The sequence below is a fragment of the Lutra lutra genome, chromosome 1 (assembly GCF_902655055.1).
Source record: "Lutra lutra chromosome 1, mLutLut1.2, whole genome shotgun sequence".
Lineage (NCBI taxonomy): Eukaryota > Metazoa > Chordata > Mammalia > Carnivora > Mustelidae > Lutra > Lutra lutra.
This window is the reverse complement of record NC_062278.1, coordinates 171,251,284-171,271,506: the sequence shown is the minus strand read 5'-3', so window position 1 is coordinate 171,271,506 and position 20,223 is coordinate 171,251,284. Positions and strand designations below refer to the sequence as shown.

At 45.9% G+C, this 20,223-nt stretch overlaps 1 protein-coding gene and 1 long non-coding RNA gene across 3 annotated transcripts in view; one reads left to right on the top strand and one right to left on the bottom strand.

Moving 5' to 3' along the window:
* Positions 1–20,223, bottom strand: part of LOC125109134 (uncharacterized) — a 50,938-nt gene that overhangs the window by 30,133 nt on the left and 582 nt on the right. The gene's annotated exons all lie outside the window — the stretch shown is intronic.
* On the top strand, positions 569–19,538 carry CPNE9 (copine family member 9). Of its 2 annotated transcripts, XM_047745728.1 has the most exons (21): positions 569–990; positions 1,515–1,555; positions 1,670–1,716; positions 1,816–1,919; positions 2,398–2,434; positions 2,656–2,658; positions 2,948–3,024; positions 6,902–6,965; positions 7,081–7,184; positions 7,433–7,537; positions 8,927–8,968; positions 9,288–9,363; positions 9,472–9,525; positions 9,940–10,001; positions 10,718–10,764; positions 11,662–11,843; positions 12,100–12,227; positions 16,202–16,304; positions 16,876–16,933; positions 17,316–17,389; positions 19,028–19,538. In XM_047745728.1, exons 1-21 carry the CDS (start codon positions 923–925, stop codon positions 19,211–19,213), a joined length of 1,662 nt encoding a protein of 553 aa, XP_047601684.1. In that variant the 5' UTR covers positions 569–922; the 3' UTR covers positions 19,214–19,538. The 2 variants fall into 2 exon arrangements, with proteins under 2 accessions (XP_047601684.1, XP_047601689.1); XM_047745733.1 differs by lacking the exon at positions 2,656–2,658.

Here is a 20,223-nt window from a genome sequence, read left to right as displayed (position 1 = left end):
CAGTAATTGGTGTGGGGAGAATGGATCTGGCTGACTACCACCCTCATCTGCAGTGTGACCTAGATAGGACAGATTACATCCTCACAGTATGTCTGCATCTCTTATCACCAGAAGTCAGAGTTCAAAGACATGGGCAAAGGGCTTTTCAGAGTGCTATCACAGCTGCCATTTAGTGAGTTCTGGCTCAACACAAAAGTGGTCATCCATGTGACTGCCCAGAGGAAGGAAATAATACTGGTGAACATTTCTTTAGTACTTACTGTGTACAATCTCCCTGAGCTAAGCCCTTTATGTGGATTATTTCAAAATTTTACAGCACCCCAAGTAGGTGCTATTCTGGCCTTTCACTGATGAGACTGAGCCACAGAGATGTTGAGTAACTTGCCCAAGGTCACACCGCTAATAAGAATAAATGAAAAACTCTTTCTATACCTAGGTAGGGCGGAAGTGGGAAGAAGAAGAAGCAGATTGTTCAGGGAGCAGCTCAGGAAGAGGAAGTGTCCCCAATGCCCACCAGACGCCCCAAACCCTTCAGCACCGCGGACAGTTCTCGGGGGGTTTTTTGTTTGTTTGTTTTCGCCAGGGTGAAACGCGCTGGGAGGACTCTCCCAAGGTATGGGCTGGATTTAGGGTTGGGGTAAGGTTCCCCGCCGGCTGGAGGCTGCTCCAATAGGGCGGGGGCAGCCCGCAGGGCCGGGCGGGGCTAGGTTACCATCTGGAGTCGCTGCCGCCCGGCGGCCACAGTCAAGGCTCAATCCGCGGGAGTGCAGGCAGGGCTGGAGGGAGTGCAGACGCCGCCGCCGCCGCCGCCGCCGCCGCCGCTACTGCGGCGGCACCTGAACCAACCCCACCGCTGCCGCCGCCCCTAGCCCTGGCAGCCCCTGTCTCACAGCCTCCAGCAGCTCCGGCCACTCGACCAGCCATGTCTCTCAGCGGAGCCTCTGAGCGCAGCGTCCCGGCCACCAAGATTGAAATTACCGTGTCCTGCCGGTGAGCCGCCACGCTGGGGAGGGCGTAGGCACTGCCCCTGCCCCAATCAGCTCTGGGGCTTAGAGAGGGCAAGGGCCAGACCCCAGGGGGAAAGAAGCATCCAGGGCCGGAAAATCTCAGATTCAGACTTAGGGGAGACTCTGGCGGGTTCAGGGAGGGGGTTTCTTTGAACAGCTCCACCCGCAAATAAAGCTCAGCCTGCGGGTTCAAGGAACAGGTCGCGGGGATCCAATAGGATCTGGGTTCCAGGAGGACAAAGTTCTGGGGCTAACCCTCTTTCCTGGACCCTTGAAGACAGTGTGGAAGCATAGTCTTGAGCCGATTATTTTGGTGCTGTCCAGGGTGCTGACAACGCGGACCACCTCCCCATCCCACCCCCAACAACTCTCCACTGGGTGTAGTAATGGGGAAGGAGATGCGATTTGAGCCCCATGTCTCCCTCGGGTGCCCAGCTCCGGTCAGAGTCCGAGCACTGGGCTCCAGAATGACCCATCCTCTGTCCGTCTGTCTGTTGCTTTCTCTAGGAACCTGCTGGACCTTGACACCTTCTCCAAGTCTGACCCCAGTAGGAGGCGCCAGGGAAGGGAGGGGGAACTAGGGTCCGGGCGCGACTGAGGGGTGGGGAGAGGTTCAGACCAACCTGACATCCTTCCTTCCCCGCCTCCACTCTCGCCTGCAGTGGTGGTGCTTTACACGCAGAGCCGGGCCAGCCAGGAGTGGCGAGAGGTGAGTCCACGAGCCCTCTCTTAGCCAAGAGCTGCCCCCCACCAACCCCATCACTTGCCTGCTGGTTGGCTCCATGCTTACTCTCTGCCCCCTATCCAGTTTGGCCGGACAGAGGTGATCGACAACACGCTGAACCCAGACTTTGTGCGCAAATTCGTCCTCGACTACTTCTTTGAGGAAAAGCAAAACCTGCGCTTTGATGTGTGAGCCCCTCCCAGAATCCTGGGTTGGATCCCTCCCTCCCCCCAACCTGGATCCACACAAGATTCTGGCAGGCTCCTCTCCAACCCTGCCTCCCAGCCTGGCTCCTCCACCAGGCCTTTAGTCCCACTCTGAAGGCCTTCACTCTAGACTTAGCTCTGTCCCCAACTCTAGCTTGGCCCTGTCCTTAGGTCAGATCCAATCCAGTTCTCTTCCCAGACCTCGCTGGGCCCAAAGCTTTGCACCCTAATTTAGCTCAGGCTCCATCAAGAGGCCCTGGTATAACTCCACCCCCAGCAGGCCCCAGACTTAGCCTTGTCCCTGACTCTCTGTGACCCTGACTCCTGCCCTAAAGGAGAACCTGACTAAATTTGGATCCAAGGCTGCCCCTCACAATTTTAAATAGGACTCAAAACCCGACCACTTTTCTAGACTGTCCCTCACCAGCCCCGGCTTATGCTGGTTCTACTCTCTTCCCAGATACAACGTTGACTCCAAAACCAACATCTCCAAACCGGTGAGCGAGCATCCCCTCGCAGGCTGGCCAGGCACACAGGAGGCGCTCAGTGTGTTAAACAACCTTCCTTAGAACCCTCCTACACCTCAACCCCAACTCTAACTTCTTGGGCCCCAAACCCAGCCTCCTGCCCCTCCTCTCCTGCTCTTGCGTCTTGGTTTCCCACCCATGCCTTTTACTCATTGTTCCTCTTCCCTCTTGGCCACCTTTGGAACACGCAGAAGGTGAGGCTGAACGGGGTTGGCTTTGGGAGGGTGGGGTGTGGAATGGAAGGTGAGGTGTGGGATGGCATTGTGGAGAGCAACTTAAACTGACAGCAGAAATAAGAAGAAGCAGAATTGGCCTGGGGACCCCCTTCCCCCTTCCCTCTTCTTTAAAGCATGGGCAGGGTGATGTTTCTAGGGTTCTGCCATCCTGGAACACACTGCTTGGTGCAGCAGTATCACCAGGGCTAGGCTGGGACTCTGCGTCCCCAGCCCCTCCTGGCCTTCTTGACTCCATGTCCTGGTGCAGGATTTCCTGGGACAAGCATTCCTGGCCCTGGGAGAGGTGATCGGAGGCCAGGGCAGCCGTGTAGAGCGAACCCTCACGTAAGCTGAACAAAAAGGGGTGCTGGGGAAAGGGTGGGTGCCTCCAAATTTTCCTCCCAAAGACGCTGCTGACCCAATAGCAGTGAAGGCTGAGACTCCCCCTGGTCAGGATCCTTCAGTGGCTCCCATCACCCTCCTGGGAAAGACCAATGTCCGGGGCTCCATTCAAGTCAGTCTCAGGACTGATATGTCTTGTTTTGTCCTCTCTCTCTCTGTCTCTGTCTTTATCTGTCTGTCTCTGTCTCTCTCTCTGTCTCTCTCACCTCAGTCTTTTTCTAAGACTGAATCTACCCTTAAAGTCCATTTCTAAGCTTTTTTCCTCTGGGAAGCTTCCCCTCACTTAATCAATACCCCTGGAATTTCCATTACATTTACTCACTAAATATTTATCAACATGTTTTGTATGCCATACCCTGTGCTAGGCACCAGAGACTCATCCATTCCCTAAACACTACTGGGCATATACTCTATGTCAGCCACTGTTCAAGGGACTTGGGTTGTAATGATGAACATAACAAAGGTTCCTGCCCTCAGGGAACTTATACTATAGAAGGTGGGGGAGAAACTGTACAAAATTGACACAACAAGTAAGTAAATTATGTAATATATTGGAAGACATCAAGTGCTATGGGAAAAAGGCAAAGTAGAGCAGAATTAGGAAGATCGTAAATGCTGAATGGTGGGACTTGCAATATTCTGCAGAGTGGTTGAGTAGGTTTTATGGAGAGGTAACTTTAGAGCAAATACTTGGATGAAGTAAGGAAGGAAGCCATGCAGATACCTGGATATGGGATGTTCCAAGCAGAGGAAGCTGCCAGGGCAAAAACCTGATATGTTCAGAGAGCAGTACAGAGGCCAGTGTGGCTATACCCAAGTAAGCAGGAGGAAGGAAGAGATGAGATTGGAGAGTTAACAGTTTAGGGCCTTGTGGCCACTGTAAGGATTTTAGCTTTTACTCTGAGTTGGGAGTCACTGGAAGGCTCTGAAGAAAGGAGTGACATGATCTGACTATGTTTTCAAAGAATGATGCTGGCTGCTGGATTGAGAATAAACCTTGGGCAGATGAAGAGAGTAGCATGTATCCCACTGGAAAGCTATTACAGTAATCCAGGGTGGCAGCAGTAAAGGAGAGAAATGGTCAGATCTGGATATAACTTGAAAGTATAGCCAACTGATTCCTGACAGGTTGAATATGGATGTGAGAGGAGAAGAGGAGTCAAGGATGACACCAAACCCTTTGGCCTGAACACCTGGAAGGATGGAGTTGCCATAAATGAGATGGTTTAAAAAAAAAAAAAAAGGAGGGAGATGTATATTGTGGGGGGATTTAATCAGGAGTTCAGTCTGACCCCTGTTGAATTTGATAATTTTTTTAGACATCCTGTCAGATATGTCAAATAGGCAGTAAAATACATGAGTTATAGATGCTCTTTCAGACTAGGAGACTAGATGAAATCACCAAGGAAGTGAGCAGAGAAAGAAAGGACCAAACACCAAGACTCCATGAAATGGAACTAGAAAAGAAGACTGAGAAGGAGCATTTATGAAGTAGGAGGAGGACCAAAAGAAGGGGTGTTGTCTTGGAGGCAGAGTGAAGGTCGTGTATTGAGGAGAGAGTGACCAGCCATGTCAAATGCTGCTGCAGGTCTCAAGTTCTGAAGGAAGAGGTGGGGGTGATAGCCTGGTTGGAGAGGTTTAGAAGAGAATGGAAGAGAGGAATGAAAGTCAAGAAATCTTTCAAGGGGTTTTGCTGCAACGAAAAGAGAAAAAGAGGTGTGGTTAGGGAAGGAAGTGAGGTCAGAATAGGTTTGCATTCTTTTTTGTTTTACAATTTTATTTATTTGTTTGACAGACAGATCACAAGTAGGCAGAGAGGCAGGCAGAGAGAGAGGGGAGAAGCAGGCTCCCTGCTGAGTAGAGAGCCCCATGTGGGGCTTGATCCCAGAACCCTGGGATCATGACCTGAGCCGAAGGCAGAGGCTTTAACCCACTGAGTCACCCAAGTGCCCCTAGGTTTGCATTTCTTTAACATGAGAAAAATTATACGACATTTGTATGTTAAGGAGAATGACCTAGTATAAACTGAAAAAATTGACATAATAAAAAAAAGGAGAGAATTGCTGGAATGATGTCCATGTACAGGCAAGAGGGTGTAGAATGTAGCACACAGTGGAGGGATAAATAGGCACACGGATAGTCATTTATAGCAACAGTTGCGTGGGTGAAGATACTGGAGGCAAGGTAGGTGTGGTGGTAGGTCTGTGGACATTCTCTTCTGGTTGCTTCAGTTTTGTCAGTGAAGTAGGAAACAAGGTCATTGGCTAAGTGAGGATGGGGGAGGAGGCTTTCTGGGTTTGAGGAGAGAGGAGGAGTGAAACTGCCCTCTAGCAGAACTAGAGAGTGAAGTATGATTAAGGACCCTCTTGAGGTTTTCGGTCATGCATTTAAAATGAGACCAGTTAGGGGCACCTGGCTGGCTCAGTCAGTAGAGCATGTGATTCTTGATCTCAGGGTCATGAGTTCGAGCCCCATGCTGGGTGTAGAGATAACTTAAATAAATAAGAAGTAAAAAAAAAAAAAAAAGTGAGACCTGTTAACAAGATTGTGTGTTTTCCTCTGGCCTTATTCAGCTGCACATGTGCAGTACAGGTTAGGCAGAGAACTGGATTTAACTAGGGCTGTGGTTCCGCCAATAAGTATACTGAAGTGACAGAAAGGCAGTAGATAAAGGGTAGGTTGCAAAGAAGCAATTATTATAATCATTGACTGGAACTCACACTGGGTAAGGAGGTGAGGGAAAACATGAAGGAGACAATAGAGAGAAAGCAGTAAGACTTGGTCCTGGGTGTGCAGGTGAAGAGTCCCTATACTCCTCACACTCTTTTTAAAGCACAAGGAGTCAAAAATTAAAGTAGTGAAAGAAATAGTTCCACATTCATGTCAAAGATGAGAAAAATCACTTAGTAAGTTGGAGCCAGGTCTTGAACCCAGAACACTCCTGATCTAGTTTTCTCTCTGCCACACTTGGGACCCTTTGGAGTCAGGATTCACAGGCTTATATCAGCCTCTCCAAGGTCCCTGACCACTTGGAGATCCAAGGCAAGGCAAGTTGGGGATGAATATCCTAATATGTACCTTTCAAATACATGGAAGTGTACCTTCTTGGGTCAGGGGAGGATAAGGCTTCCCTTGTCTTTTTTATTTCACTCTTCACATTTTTCACTTTTCAGAAAGCACATCAACAAAACAGCCTTTTGCTCTGGGTCTGGTTAGAAATTCTTCTCCCTCATTCAGCACTGCTACATCATACTTTACTTGCCTATTGCCTTTGACATCCCACCTCCCTCTCCCTCAGCTCCCTGAGGGAACAGTCTAGCAGAACTAGAGAGAGTGCCAACTGGCCAGTTCATACCTAGCACAGTGCCTGACATATAGTAGATACCAAGGTCTGCTTTGAGAAATTTAATCACCTTCATATCAATAACACTTCCCAATTGCTTGTCCTTCCATGCACTCATTCAGCTCTTTTCACAACCCCAAGAAGTTGGCATGATTCCCATTTCATAGTAGAGGAAACTAGGGCCCCAAAAGAGGAAATAAATTACTCAGGACTTTAAATCCTATGTCTTCCCCACACTACCATTATAACATATCCACCTAGGCCAGATTAGCCCCTTTCTTTCAGACTACAGACCCCTTCCCTATCAAAGTCAGGCCCTTCCCCACAAGGAACCACACAGGGCAGAAAGAGATACATTTAGAAGACTGTTAGGAAACAGCATAGTGAATCCCCTGTCCCACCTAATCCCAGATTGGCTACCCCATTCTTCATTGCCTACTCTCCCTCCCCTCACAAAGAGGCTTTTTCTGCTTCCAGGGGTGTACCAGGCAAGAAGTGTGGGACCATATTGCTGACTGCAGAGGAGCTTAGCAATTGTCGGGTCAGTAAGGGCCATATGCTAGACCCACAAGGCTTCCTTCTCTCCTAAACTCCCTTTAGTGGACTGTTTGAGGCTATGAACAATTTGGGTATCAACAGCCAAATTTCATCCCTAGGACATTGCCACCATGCAACTGTGTGCAAACAAGCTGGACAAGAAGGATTTCTTTGGGAAGTCAGACCCTTTCCTTGTGTTCTATAGGAGCAATGAAGATGGCACGTGAGTCGATGTCTTCTCCAGTGGCACCCACCCCTGCCCTACTGTGACCATGGGCACATTACGGCTCTCAGGCTAGAGGTGGGGCATCTTAGACTCTACTAGGACCTGAGTTCAGAATTTACTCAAGGCAGCACACAATATGTGCTCAGCAAGTGGGGAAATCCCAGGAATCTCCAAGAGTATGAGGTCCTATCTCTGGGCTCAGTCCTGCCCCCAAGGCAGGTTCCAGTCCTCTTGTTCCTCTCCAGGTTCACCATTTGCCACAAGACAGAGGTTGTGAAAAACACACTGAATCCTGTGTGGCAACCCTTCAGCATCCCTGTGCGGGCACTGTGCAATGGAGACTATGACAGGTCTGCTTCAGTGTAAACTAGGGCGTAAGGGAACAAGGGCATGAGAATGGGATTCCTGAGGCCCAATATGCTGGCAGAAGTGTCATAATAGTTCTGGAGGATCCTGCTTGGTGAGACAGAGTTTTGGGCATAGAGATAGGTAGATGGGGAAGCAAATGGATGGCCACATAGATGGATAGGATGAATGGGTTGATGGGTAGATAAAAGGGCAAATGAACAAAGGAATATACAGATACATGGATGGAGAGTCAGATGATTGGATAAGCTGGTGAATGGATGGATAGGTATATGGAGGGATGTGTACAAGGACTGGTGGATGGGTAGAAGGGGAGATGGATGAATGGATAACAGATAAGTGGATAAGTGAACTCATGGGCAGATCATTACATGGACAAATGATGGATGGATTAATGGATGAACAAACAGATGGATGGGTATATGAGAGATTGTTAGATGGTTGGAGAGGCAGAGGGATGACTGAAAAAGCAGGAGGATAAATAGGTAGAGCAAAAGGTGGATTTGTGAATGGATGGTAGATGGATGGAAGGATCAGTAGATTAATTAGTTGATTAATGAGAGTGAAGTATATGGATAGGCTGACCATATGAACTAATAAATGGACAGTATGAAGACAGGTGAGTAGGTGGAAGGATGGATGGGCACACAGATGGATGGTTATTGTAGATGAATGGATGATCATATGGACAAATGTGATAGCTGAATGGACACAGAGATGGATGCTTGCATACATCAGTAAGTCAGTGAATGCCTGGACGTATAGTTAGATGGGTGGATAAAGAAAGGGATTAAAAGGTTTTTAGATTGGCAAATGTATGGGTAAGTGGGTGGCTACATGGATAGAGAGTTGTAACTGCGACACAGATATATGGACATATAGGAGGACTTAGGCATAGTACTTTAGAACAAAGTCTTTGGAACCAGGATATCTGAGTTTAAATCTCAGCTCAATCATTTACTAGTTATGGTCCTTAGTCAAGTTACTGGTTTTTGGTATCCCAGTTTCCTTATCCAAAAATAAGAATAATAGTACTTACTTTATAGTAAGTACTTACTTTATAGGATGGTTCTTAAATGAGTCAATCTACACAAGCACTGGTAGCAATGCCTAGAATATAGTAAGACTCAACAAGTAGTAAAGAATAGTAATAGTGGTACAAAGTGCAATAGAAGAAATAATGGCAGCAGCAATATAGTTGGGTATGTGCAGGGACTGATGAATGAGTAAATAGGATGGATGGACTGGTGGGAGAAAGGTTAAAGGAAAAACAGATGGGTGTATGGAAGGATGATTCGTGTGTGTTTAAGTAGGTGAGGGTGTCTCTAGGATTTATCATACATGCTAGCCTATGTTTATCTCCTGCATTGCAGAACAGTGAAGATTGATGTGTACGACTGGGACCGGGATGGAAGGTAGAACTGCCCCACACAGTACTGTCTTCTCTTGTAGTTAATTCAAAATGTTTTCTCTAATACATAGTACATTCACTAGGAACCCAAAGTGGTCTTGGGAGTCAAGAAGGGTGATAATAGATGCCAGGACCTTGAGTACAACTGACCCTCTCAGTTGCATCTTCCTTCTTTCCCCTTTAACTTGGCCTCTCTTCTGGCCCCAACCCCAGTGCCCTGCAGCCCAAGTAGAGGCAGGGGATAGTGGGAACAAAAGACTAGTTTCAGGGCTGGCTCCAAGTCAACAGTAGCTACTGCTCACCCACCCCTGGCCTCACTGCAGCCATGACTTCATCGGTGAGTTCACCACCAGCTACCGGGAGCTGAGCAAGGCCCAGAACCAGTTCACAGTGTATGAGGTGAGAACTCCAGCCCTGTCCAGGTTGCCCAAGCCTTCCATCCTGGTATGCTCAGTCGGCAGTTCCCTTCCTCTGTTTCCCACCTTCACTGTTCTCTTCTTTACCTAGGTACTTAACCCTCGGAAGAAATGTAAGAAGAAGAAATATGTCAATTCAGGAACTGTGAGTGCTCCCTGGAGCTCTGGTCCTCCCTAGATCCTTCTGTTTCTATTCCCATTGACATAATATATGACAAATGTTGGGGGAAGGCTGTGAGCATGGATTACTTGGATATAGTAATGTTGGGTCCAAGGTGACTTCATTTAAGTTTCTTTTTTCTTTTGATTTCTCACCTGAGGAAAACTGTTTGCTTATTACTGTTTTGCAGAATTAAAAAAAAAAAAAACTTAAGTTGTATTTCCCAATTTAATACACTTTTGGAAATCAAAATCTGCTTCTGACAGCTTCCTCTTTTTTGCCCTTTCAGAAATTAGATAGGGTTGGGGAGTGTGGGGTAGGGGGTGGAATCATGTGCCTCTCTGCCTTCTGCCACCCAACTGCCCTTTCCAAAATAGCAGGGCTGTCTCTTTGTTCCAGGTAACACTGCTCTCCTTCTCTGTGGACTCTGAATTCACTTTTGTTGACTACATCAAGGGAGGGTGAGTCACAGGCCAAGTTCTGGGCTGAAAGATCAGCATTGAGTTACTTACAGTTCCAAGCCTCAGTTTTCTTATTTATGAATGGTTAGGGTCCGTGGAGATAAACTTTTAGTAAACATTTGGCAAACTATAAAGTGCTCTGTAAAATGAATAATGCTCCCCCTCTTAGTTTTCTTCACGAGGCTGACTTTCATACCTACCTTCCAGTCCTCTTCCCTCCCATGGGAAGATGCGGGACAGATGGCCCCAAGAACCTGATTTCGGTCCAGATAAAAATCATGGCCAGGCAACAGGAAGAGTCCAAGAGAGAGGGAAAACCCAAGCAGACCAAAGGGGACATTCCATTTGGCTCAGTAGTGGTAGGTAGGCCTGGCAAAAGTACTTTGCTTCTCTGAAGCTCACTTTCCTCCGATGCAAAATGGAGATGTTAAATACTACTTCAGGCCTATAGTAAGGATTAAGTTAAATGACATAAATTACAGACACTTGTCACACAGTAGGTTCTGCTACCCAGTGTGTGCTTTATGGACCGTAGGATCTGCATCATCTGGGAGTTTGTTAGAAATGTAGAATTTCAGGCTCCACACAGACCATCCAGATCAGAATCTGCATTTTAACACTATCTCCAGGTGATTCATGTGCACCCTAGTGTTTGAGAAATCCTGATATAATACGTATTTGTCCCTCACTTCTCAATCCATCTATTTCCCCAACAGGACACAGCTGAACTTCACTGTAGCCATTGACTTCACAGCGTCTAATGGTGAGGCATGGATGGGGGATGGAGTATGGAGGAATTCTAAGGAATTCATTAGGGATTGGCCTGGGTTCTGACCTGGGGATAAGAGTTCACCTACCCAGTGGCACCTGGGTGACTCAGTTGGTCAAGAGTTCGCCTACCCAGTAAGCCCAGGCTTGAGGCAAAGCCCAGCCAGGCTGGTACTGGGACAGGAGTTTCAGGGGGAGATTATTGGGTATAATAGGGAATGGAAGGTAAAAGAAAATAGGGTTTCAATTTTAAAAAGTTGAAAGGAGAAATACCTCAGGAAATGGATGAGTAAATGAATGGATGGGAGATAATAGAGGTATAAGGAGAAATGAAGCAGTAAATGAGTGAGTAATGACTGGGTAGGTAAATAGATGAATAAAACAAGTAGGTAGATGGGTTAGTAAGTGAGTACAGTAGGTTGAACAAGTGGATGAATGAATAGGTATGCAGGTGGACAAATGGACCAATGATTAAATTGGAGAAATAACAGGTAAATAGATAGAATAACGAATGAGTGGATAGGTGGATGAATCCATGTGAAGACAAAATGAACTGAAATGAATAGGAATGATGGGTGGTGGTAGTTGGATAGATACTGGATATAAGAATGGAGAGGAAGATGGACAGAAATAGGTCGGTAGATTGAAAGATGAATTTATGCTCAGTGGATGGGAGAATGGATATGTGTGTAAGTGGATAAATTGATGGATAGATATAGGGGTTGGTGGATGGATGGAGGGGAAAATGAACATATGGATGACTGGGAAAAATAATGAGGGAGTACATGGGTAAAGAGTGAGTGAATGGATAGGTGGTTAGATATATACATGGACAGATGAATAGATAAATGATCAAGGTGATCATGAGGCTGGGCGTCCTCTGTCCCTACAGGGAATCCTCTGCAGCCCACCTCCCTGCACTACATGAGTCCCTACCAACTCAGCGCCTACGCCATGGCCCTCAAGGCAGTAGGAGAAATCATCCAGGACTATGACAGTGACAAGCTCTTTCCAGCTTATGGCTTTGGGGCCAAAGTGCCTCCAGAGGGACGGATCTCCCACCAGTTTCCCCTGGTATAGTATAGGCCAGAGCCTACACTCCATGCCTTGGCATCTGGTCCACTCAAATTGGTGAATTTCTTCTCAGGGTCAAGTGCCTGCAGAGGACCAGGAAACTATGAGAGGGGAGCAGAGCAGGGAGGGGAGCAGGACTGGAGTTTGGAGGGGAGCATGAGAGAGAAAGATGGAAAAAAGAAGGAGTGAGCTGGGATCAGAGTACTCCTGGGTATATCCTGCATGGCTCAGCCCAACAAAGCATCTTCTCCAACAGAACAACAACGATGAGGATCCCAACTGTGCAGGGATTGAAGGTGTGTTGGAGAGCTACTTTCAGAGCCTGCGCACAGTGCAGCTCTATGGGCCCACCTACTTTGCTCCTGTCATCAACCAAGTGGCCAGGTAAGGAAACTGGGTGGGGGCTGGAAGGAATGAGGGGACCCAGGCAGGGGACTGATTTTCCAAGGACAGTTAAGACCACTCTTGGGTGAACCTGGGCTTTGGGGAAAGAGTAAAATTTTCAGTGTTGTCCAGGCTCTGATAATAAAGAGATAAATGCCTTATTCTGGGGTAGTGAGGTGTCAACAAACTACACCAACCCCACTCTCTGGGATTAACAATTGAGGCCTCAAGTTTGGGGCAAAGAAAGATGGTCCTATAGCACAATGGTTAAGGCACAAGCTTTGGCATCACACCTGGCTCCACCCCTCACTAACCATATGACCTTAAGCAACTCAGCCTAAGTCCCCATTTTATCCCTATAAATGGGTATAATAATGGAAAACAATAGCACTTCTTTATAGGGTTTTTGGGAGGTTAAAATTAGATAACAAAGTAAGAATTATCAGCACAGTGTCTGGCCCATAGTAAGTGCTCAATAAATGGTAGATTTAAAAAAATAGAAAAGTAACTTCTAAAAATAGAAGAGTAACTCCGGGGTGCCTGGATGGCTCAGTCAGAAGTGTGTGACTCTTGATCTCAGGGTTGTGAGTTTGAGCTCCACGTTGGGTGTAGAGATTATTTAAATGAATAAATAAATAAAAACTTAAAAAAAAACTCCAAATTTTTAGAATAAAAAAAACAAGATCACGTATCAAGTCACTTTTTAAAATGCAAATAAAATAAAATGACAGAACTAAAACTAAACATATGTCATTAAATATAAATTGGATAAGTTCACCTATTAAAAGAAAAAGATTCTCTGACTGAATAAAACAATGAAATAATAAGTAACTCCTACAAAATGCTGAATAGAAGAGACCCAGCTACAACAAAGTACTTCAGAAAGCTTGAAAGTAAAAAGATTAAACAAAAAAAGAGAATACAAATGGAAGGATTTCAGGGAGATTTATATGCCTATAGACTTCCCTTTTCCCTAATAAAGATTGTTTATGTAATTCATAACAAGGTTAATAGTTTCTTTCAATTATGAAAGTAACATAACATTGCTGTAAAAAAATTTCAAGGATGGAGAAATGAAATAAGAAATCACCCAGAATACGGCCCATGGGAATATGGATGTATATACAGTTCTTGACAGTATTTTTCCTTATGAATCCGTAATTGCAGTCAAATTACATGCAAGTGTGCCTGGCTGGCTCAGTCAGAAGAACATGTGACTCTTGGCCACTGGGTTCTGAATTCAAGACCCACGCTGGGTGTAGAGATTACTAAAAAAGTTAATTAATTAAAAAATACATGTAATAGTTCACTACTGATCTTTTCACTTAATATTGGAGATCGAACATATTTTTTGTTATTATTAAACAGATTTCTTAATTTTATCTTAGTTCATTCATTTGTTCATTGAATAAACATTCAATAAAGAGGCAATGTAGCATGAATGTGGGCTGTGGAACCAGATTAGCTAAGTCAATATACCCACTCTACCACTCCCTAGCTGTATGAATTTGAGCAAGACCCTGAACCTCTCTATGCCTGTTTCCTCAATTGTAAAATGGCAATAATAATAGCAGTATCATAGGGCTGTTGTGAGGGTTAACTAAGTTAATATATTTCAAGCACTTAGTGCCTGACACATAACTGCTATAACTGTTAGCTGTTACTGTTACTATTATTATCATTATTACTATTCAAAGGGCATCTGCTGTATGCTCAGTTCTCTGCTGGGGCACTGGAGACTCACAGATGAATCACATCTAGTCTCTGCCCTTGGGAGCTCCTGCCTTGGTGCAGGAGACAGAAATATAAATAAATCACTACTTTCCATAGGCTAGAGCTTCCCAGACTTTTCCAGCAAGTTGCCTGTTGGCAAAGGCAAGTGATCGCTTCCCTCAGGGGACTCTTAGGGGCACAGCTGAAAGCAACCAGGCTGAAAATGTCTTTGAAGCCACCATATTTATCTTAAAAATCATGCAAATTTTACATTCTCCTCATTTTGTGTCCATGTGTGCTTTAATTTAGAGGGGGGGAAAAGGTGTTTTAAGTGTATGTAGAGTCATCTAGCTTTATCCACCAGATCATACAGCAGAATGGATGCTCCAGGTATCCTGTGAACTTGGGTCTCCCTGGGCACACATGCTGGTACCCTCATGGGTGTGAAAACCCATGTGGAAAGGCTGACAGCCTGTCTTGGTGGGTGGTATCCTAGAAGGCAGAGGGAGAAGAGGGGTGGGTATAACCTAGTCTGAAAGACCCAAGGAGCCTAACTTTCAGAGGGGAATGGGTCTAGAGGGCAAGTTGGACTTTATCAGAGAAAGAGATGCAGAGTAGGCCTGGCAGAAGGAACAGCATGTGAAAAACACAGAGTTACAAAAGGGCAAGCTCAGGAAACAGGAAACAGTATATTACGACCAGAATGTACAATGTCTATGGAGCGTATCCAAAGAAAGGCCAGGAACAGAGAGTGAAGGAATCAAGAGCTCAGGCTTTAGGCTTAGTTGGGTTCTTTAACTGAGCATTTGAAATGTAGCTTGGGTCAGCAAGAAACCAAATATTTACTTCTATTTTTTTAAATTTTATTTATTTATTTGACAGAGATCACATGTAGGCAGAGAGGCAGGCAGAGAGAGGGGTAAGCAGGCTCCCTGCTGAGCAGAGAGCCCAATGCAGGGCTCGATCCCAAGACCTGAGATCATGACCTGAGCTGAATTGAAGGCAGAGGCTTAAACCACTGAGCCACCCAGGTGCCCCTATTTACTTCTATTTAATGTAATTTAAATTTCAATAGTCCCATATGGCCAGGGTCTGCCTTACTGGATAGTGCAACTCTGTCCTTTCCAACCTAACGGCCAAAGACTGAAAGTCAAGAGACCAGGATGTACCATGACCTTTGTGCTCTCTGAAGGTCTCATTTTTCTTATATTTAAAATAAGGGACTCGGGGCACCTGGGTGGCTCAGTTGGTTAAAGCCTCTGCCTTCGCCTCAGGTCATGATTCCAGGGTCCTGGGATGGAGCCCCGCATCGGGCTCTCTGCTCAGTGGGGAGCCTGCTTCCTCCTCTCTCTCTCTGCCTGCCTCTCTGCCTACTTGTGATCTCTGTCAAATAAATAAATAAAGTCTTAAAAAATAAAATAAAATAAGGGACTGAACTCAATAACTTCTGAATCCTTTTCAGATAGAAAAATCTTGGATTCAAAGATTAATGGTGAGAGAAGGAAAAAGGAGCTTGGGAGCAGCTGTTAGTCTGGCTAAGGACTCAGCAGCATAGGCAATGGGAGGTGGCCAGCAGAGGGGAGAAGGAAGAAAGAGGAAATGGGTGAGAAAGGGAAGAAAGAAGGCCTTTAGCCTTTGGTCTTGCCCTTGTATAAAAACCAAATCTTTCTAGGGTCTGTCAAAGCCCTGTGTGATCTGGCCCCTACCCCATCTCAGCCACATGGTCCACTTTGCTTTCTGGGCTCCAGACACAGTGGGCTTCCTTCAGTCCCATCACAAGGCCCTTGTCTATGCTGTTCCCTTTGTTCTTCCCCTTTGCTTAGCCTCTCCTTCATCCTTAGACATTATTTCCTTAAAGATGCCTTCATTGACCTGCTGGACAATGTCAGGACCCCCTACTAGACACTGTTACAGCAGTGTTCCTTTCCATTACAGTACTTGCCACAAGAGTAATTACAGCTATTTCTGTGATTCTGGGATTCATGTCCTCCCTCAAGATTGCTGGAATGAATTTGTTTTTTCTCATTGTGTACCTCTGGTGCCTACTATAACACAGTAACTACCATAGTAAGTTCTCCATAAATGTTACTGGAGGGATATCAGACAGGGGCAGGCGTCCACATCTGGGGAAGGAGCATGAGCTTCAGAAACCCCAATCCTTGCCTACTTCTTATACACTGGTGGTGGAAGCTTTAGGAGTAGGGTGTTCCCTTGGCCTGTCTGGGCTTTCAGCTGGATTCTGATCATGGACTCTCAACCAGGGCTGCAGCCAAGATCTCTGATGGTTCCCAGTACTACGTTCTACTCATCATCACTGATGGGGTCATCTCTGACATGACGCAGACCAAGGAGGCCATTGTCAGTGTGAGTCTAAGGAGGAGGGCTTGGCAAAGAGGGGCACTGTTAATAACTGTGAACAGTTTGAGATTTTACTCTACTTGCAAGCTAACAAATTAGCCCTTTAGTTTCATGGATGCTAGCAGAAGACATAAGACTCCTGGATCAGAGACAAAGAACTGTGTTATTCTTAGACAGAGTAGTAGCTCAATTATCAGTATTTGCTTTGATTCTAAGTCCCAGATCCCACAAAATGATGTGAAGAGGGTCAAATGACACCTGGACCCACAGTGGGATGCATTATAGATCAGAAATTCTAGCTTAGGGTATCTGAATCTTTTATAATGGGCAGTAAGCATGCCTGCCTTTGTTCTAGTGTGAGAAACAAACCTGCCCTTTGTTCCAAAGGAAGACACTATATCTTTCAAGGCTGTTTGATATGCAGACATCCTTGAAAAGATAGTTTGGAAAAAAGGGAATCAGTGCCTCTGCTTGGAAGCTGTGCAGAAACATGATACATGCACAGACAATTGTCCCCAGCAGGCACCTCCATTGTTATGACTATTCACCCCAACCATTCAACCTCGTTCCCTCACAGGCCTCCTCACTGCCCATGTCTATCATTATTGTTGGTGTGGGACCAGCTATGTTTGAAGGTAAGTAGGATCAAGGGTGTCCATGAATGAGACCAAGAACTGGGGAAAATATGGGAGGATCTGGGCACCCAGGTCCAAATCATAGAAAGGAAAAAATGGATACCTGTGTTGGACCTTGGCCAAGTCAAAGACCTTCTCTGAACCTATTTCCTTATTATAACCAAGGCTGTTGATATGAATACTTACTTCTTGGGGGTTCCTTGGTGGATGGAATGCATAGTAAGGCATAATAACAACTCCATAACAATGCCTAAAATTTGTTAGCACTCAAAAAAAACCCACGAACTATTCCTTGATGACCCCAAAGTGGAGCTAACAAGGAATGGGGTAGCATGGGCAGGTATGGGAGAGGGCAATCAGCTAAAGGGTGTCTTCTCTGCAGCAATGGAAGAGCTGGATGGCGATGATGTGCGCGTGTCCTCCAGGGGACGCTATGCAGAACGGGACATCGTTCAGGTAGATCTAACCAGGGAGAGGAAATCATGGAGCCAAAAGGCACAGTGGGAAAGAGAGGCTAAGTTGGCAGCCACTCTCCCATACTGTCTTCTTAGTCATCTACCTTTCTCCCCATTACTCTTTCAGCCGTTCTGCATTCATTGAACAAATTCTTTTTGAGGAACAGGCAGGTTGCTGCAGCCATTCCGGATCAATAGTATAGGAGATCCTCAAAGCCCCTGCCCTCTAGTGGAGACAACTAATAATCACACAGCTAAATATCTTAACTAGATTGTGTTAAGTGCTCCAGAAGAGCAGCAAATGCCAATATGAGAGCCTATAACAGGGACCTGACTTAGCAGGGTAGTCAGGGAAGGCTTCTATAAGGAAATGACATTTGAGCTAAAACCTAAAGGAGGGTTGCTCTACCTAAACATTGCAGGTAGAGAAGGAGCACATGCAAAGGCCCTGAGGCTCAGAATTAGCCCAAACATGGAAAAGGCAATAGGCCAGGGTGGCAGGATCCCAGGAAATGTGAAGAAGAGGGGGCCAAGATCTTGCTGGTTATGATGAAGATCTGTAGTTTTGTACTAAAGAATTAGAAACCTCTTGAAGGATTTTACTTAGGGGACTGAGATGGTCAGACTTGCATTTTAAGAGCTCTGCTGCATGGAGGGTCAACAGCAGCAGGTTGAGAGAGAAAGCAAGTAGACAGACCTGTCAGTGAGGAAACTTTTGAAATAGTAGAGGAGAGATGACAGGGATCTGGACAGGAATGGAAGCAGTGAGGATGGAGAGAAGAAGTAGTTTCAACAGATTGTTTAAGAAAATTTTAAAAGAGTTGATGCTTTGATAAAATGGTTATGGGGAGGGAGGAAGACTTCAAGGATGACTCTGTTTTCTAGCTTGAGCAACTGACTGAGTGATAGTCCCACTTAATGGGAAAGGAAAGCCTTCCCTTGGGAAGGGGGAGGAACAGATTTGGAATAAAGGGCCAGAATTCAGTTGCGAACACATTGGGTTTGAGATATCTAAGACAAGTGAATGGAAATGTGATATGGGCAACTAAATATGTGGCTCTACACCTTAAAAAAAAGGCCAGGGATGGGAGTATAAATTTGGAAGTCATCAGAGTACAGTTTTTAAAGTCATGGAAGTATATGAAATCACCAAGGAGAGAAATGAGAGAAGTGACCAGGTTTAGGATCAGGTAGACCCAGAGGAATGGGGGTAAGGGGGAGGAGCATCCAGAAAGGAATGAAAAAAATCCAGAAGAGTATGGTATGTCAAGAGTGGGATGTGTCTAGGAAGATTATGGTCAAATGTAATGAAAAGCTAAAGAGGAGTCAAGCAAGATGAAGACTGACAATTATTGCCCACTGGACTGATTTGGTAACATAAGGCCCATTACATTGGCGAGAGCAGTGTCAGTACTGCGTGAAGCCAAACAGGAAAGGGTTGAAGGTGTATAGAAGGTAAATAGAAAAGGGATGGGGAGAAAGCAAATGTAGAAAGCTGTCTGAGATAGGGGTGGGAAGAGATAGTGTTATATTTGGAAAGAGATGTTAGGAGTCAAAGAGGAAACCTTCTTAGTGCTCCCCTTCCCATTCCTCTCTTCCCTAACCATTACCCACACCTGATTGTCTGTGCCTGTCCCAGTTTGTCCCATTCCGAGATTACGTTGACCGGTCAGGAAACCAGGTGTTGAGTATGGCCCGACTAGCCAAGGATGTGCTGGCTGAGATCCCAGAGCAGCTGCTGTCCTACATGCGCACCAGGGATATCCAACCTCGCCCCCCACCTCCTGCCAACTCCAGCCCAACCCCAGCTCCAGAACAGTCCTGAGGAGCCTACCTATTCAGTAACTAGCAGTCTGCCTGCCTGCCCACCCACTGCTTCTGCTGAAAGCCAGAGGCACCTGGAGCCCTGGACCTTACTGAGTCCAGCTTGAAGGATCAGTGCTAGCTAGTTGAGCCTTCTGTCCCCTCACCCACAGAAGGGCCTGGCACTGTCACCACTTCCCTGCCTTTGTGCCAATAATAAAGTTGATCTTTACTCCACTTCTGTCTCATGGTTCTTGGGGAAGGAGCCTGGGGGAACTGGGGGTCTGGGCCATACCAAGAGAAGTATGCAAAAACTGCTTCAGTTAAGGTTCATCCCCATCCTATCACGCATCCATCCAATCACTTCTTTTTTTTTTCCCCATTCAATCACTTCTTCAGACATTCTTCAAGCACCTTAAGAAATGATAAATGAAACTTTGTGTGCTTGTTTTTTTCTGAAGAGAGGCCCATAGCTTTCGTCAGGTTCTCAAAGGGGGACCTGACCTCAAAAGGGGTCAGCTTTCCAATGACTCTAACTCTGCTCTGATCCATGTATTCTGAATATTTTGTTTTGTTTTTAGATTTTTATTTATTTATTTATTTGACACACACAGAGACAGAGAGCGCGTGTGCACGCGGGAGCAAACAAGCACACAAGCAGGAGGAGCAGCAGACAGAGGGAGAGGGAGAAGCAGGATCCCCACTGAGCAGGAAGCCCAATGCGGGACTCAATCCCAGGACTCCCGGATCATGACCAGAGCGGAAGGCAGTCGCTTAACCAACTGAGCCACACAGGCACCCCATTCTGAATATTTTAATGAGGATAATAAAAACAGCTAAATACTTGAGTATTCAGTACATATGGAGGTTATTTACAAGCATACTCTTATTTAATCCTCACAACAATCCTGTGAGGTAAGCACTATATTTTATCTCCACTTTATACATCAGGAAACTGAGGTGCAGAGAGGTTAAATCACTTTTTGAAGAGAACTCATCAGTTTCACTCCAGATCCCAAGATCTTAACCAGC

Bases quoted from the DNA above. Each gene is read 5' to 3' on its own strand.
- CPNE9 (XM_047745728.1), top strand. From the start codon at position 923: ATGTCTCTCAGCGGAGCCTCTGAGCGCAGCGTCCCGGCCACCAAGATT. The intron at 7,185-7,432 runs GTGAGTCGATGT...GTTCCTCTCCAG, and splicing joins AGGAGCAATGAAGATGGCAC to GTTCACCATTTGCCACAAGA. The intron at 9,526-9,939 runs GTGAGTGCTCCC...TCTTTGTTCCAG, and splicing joins AATATGTCAATTCAGGAACT to GTAACACTGCTCTCCTTCTC.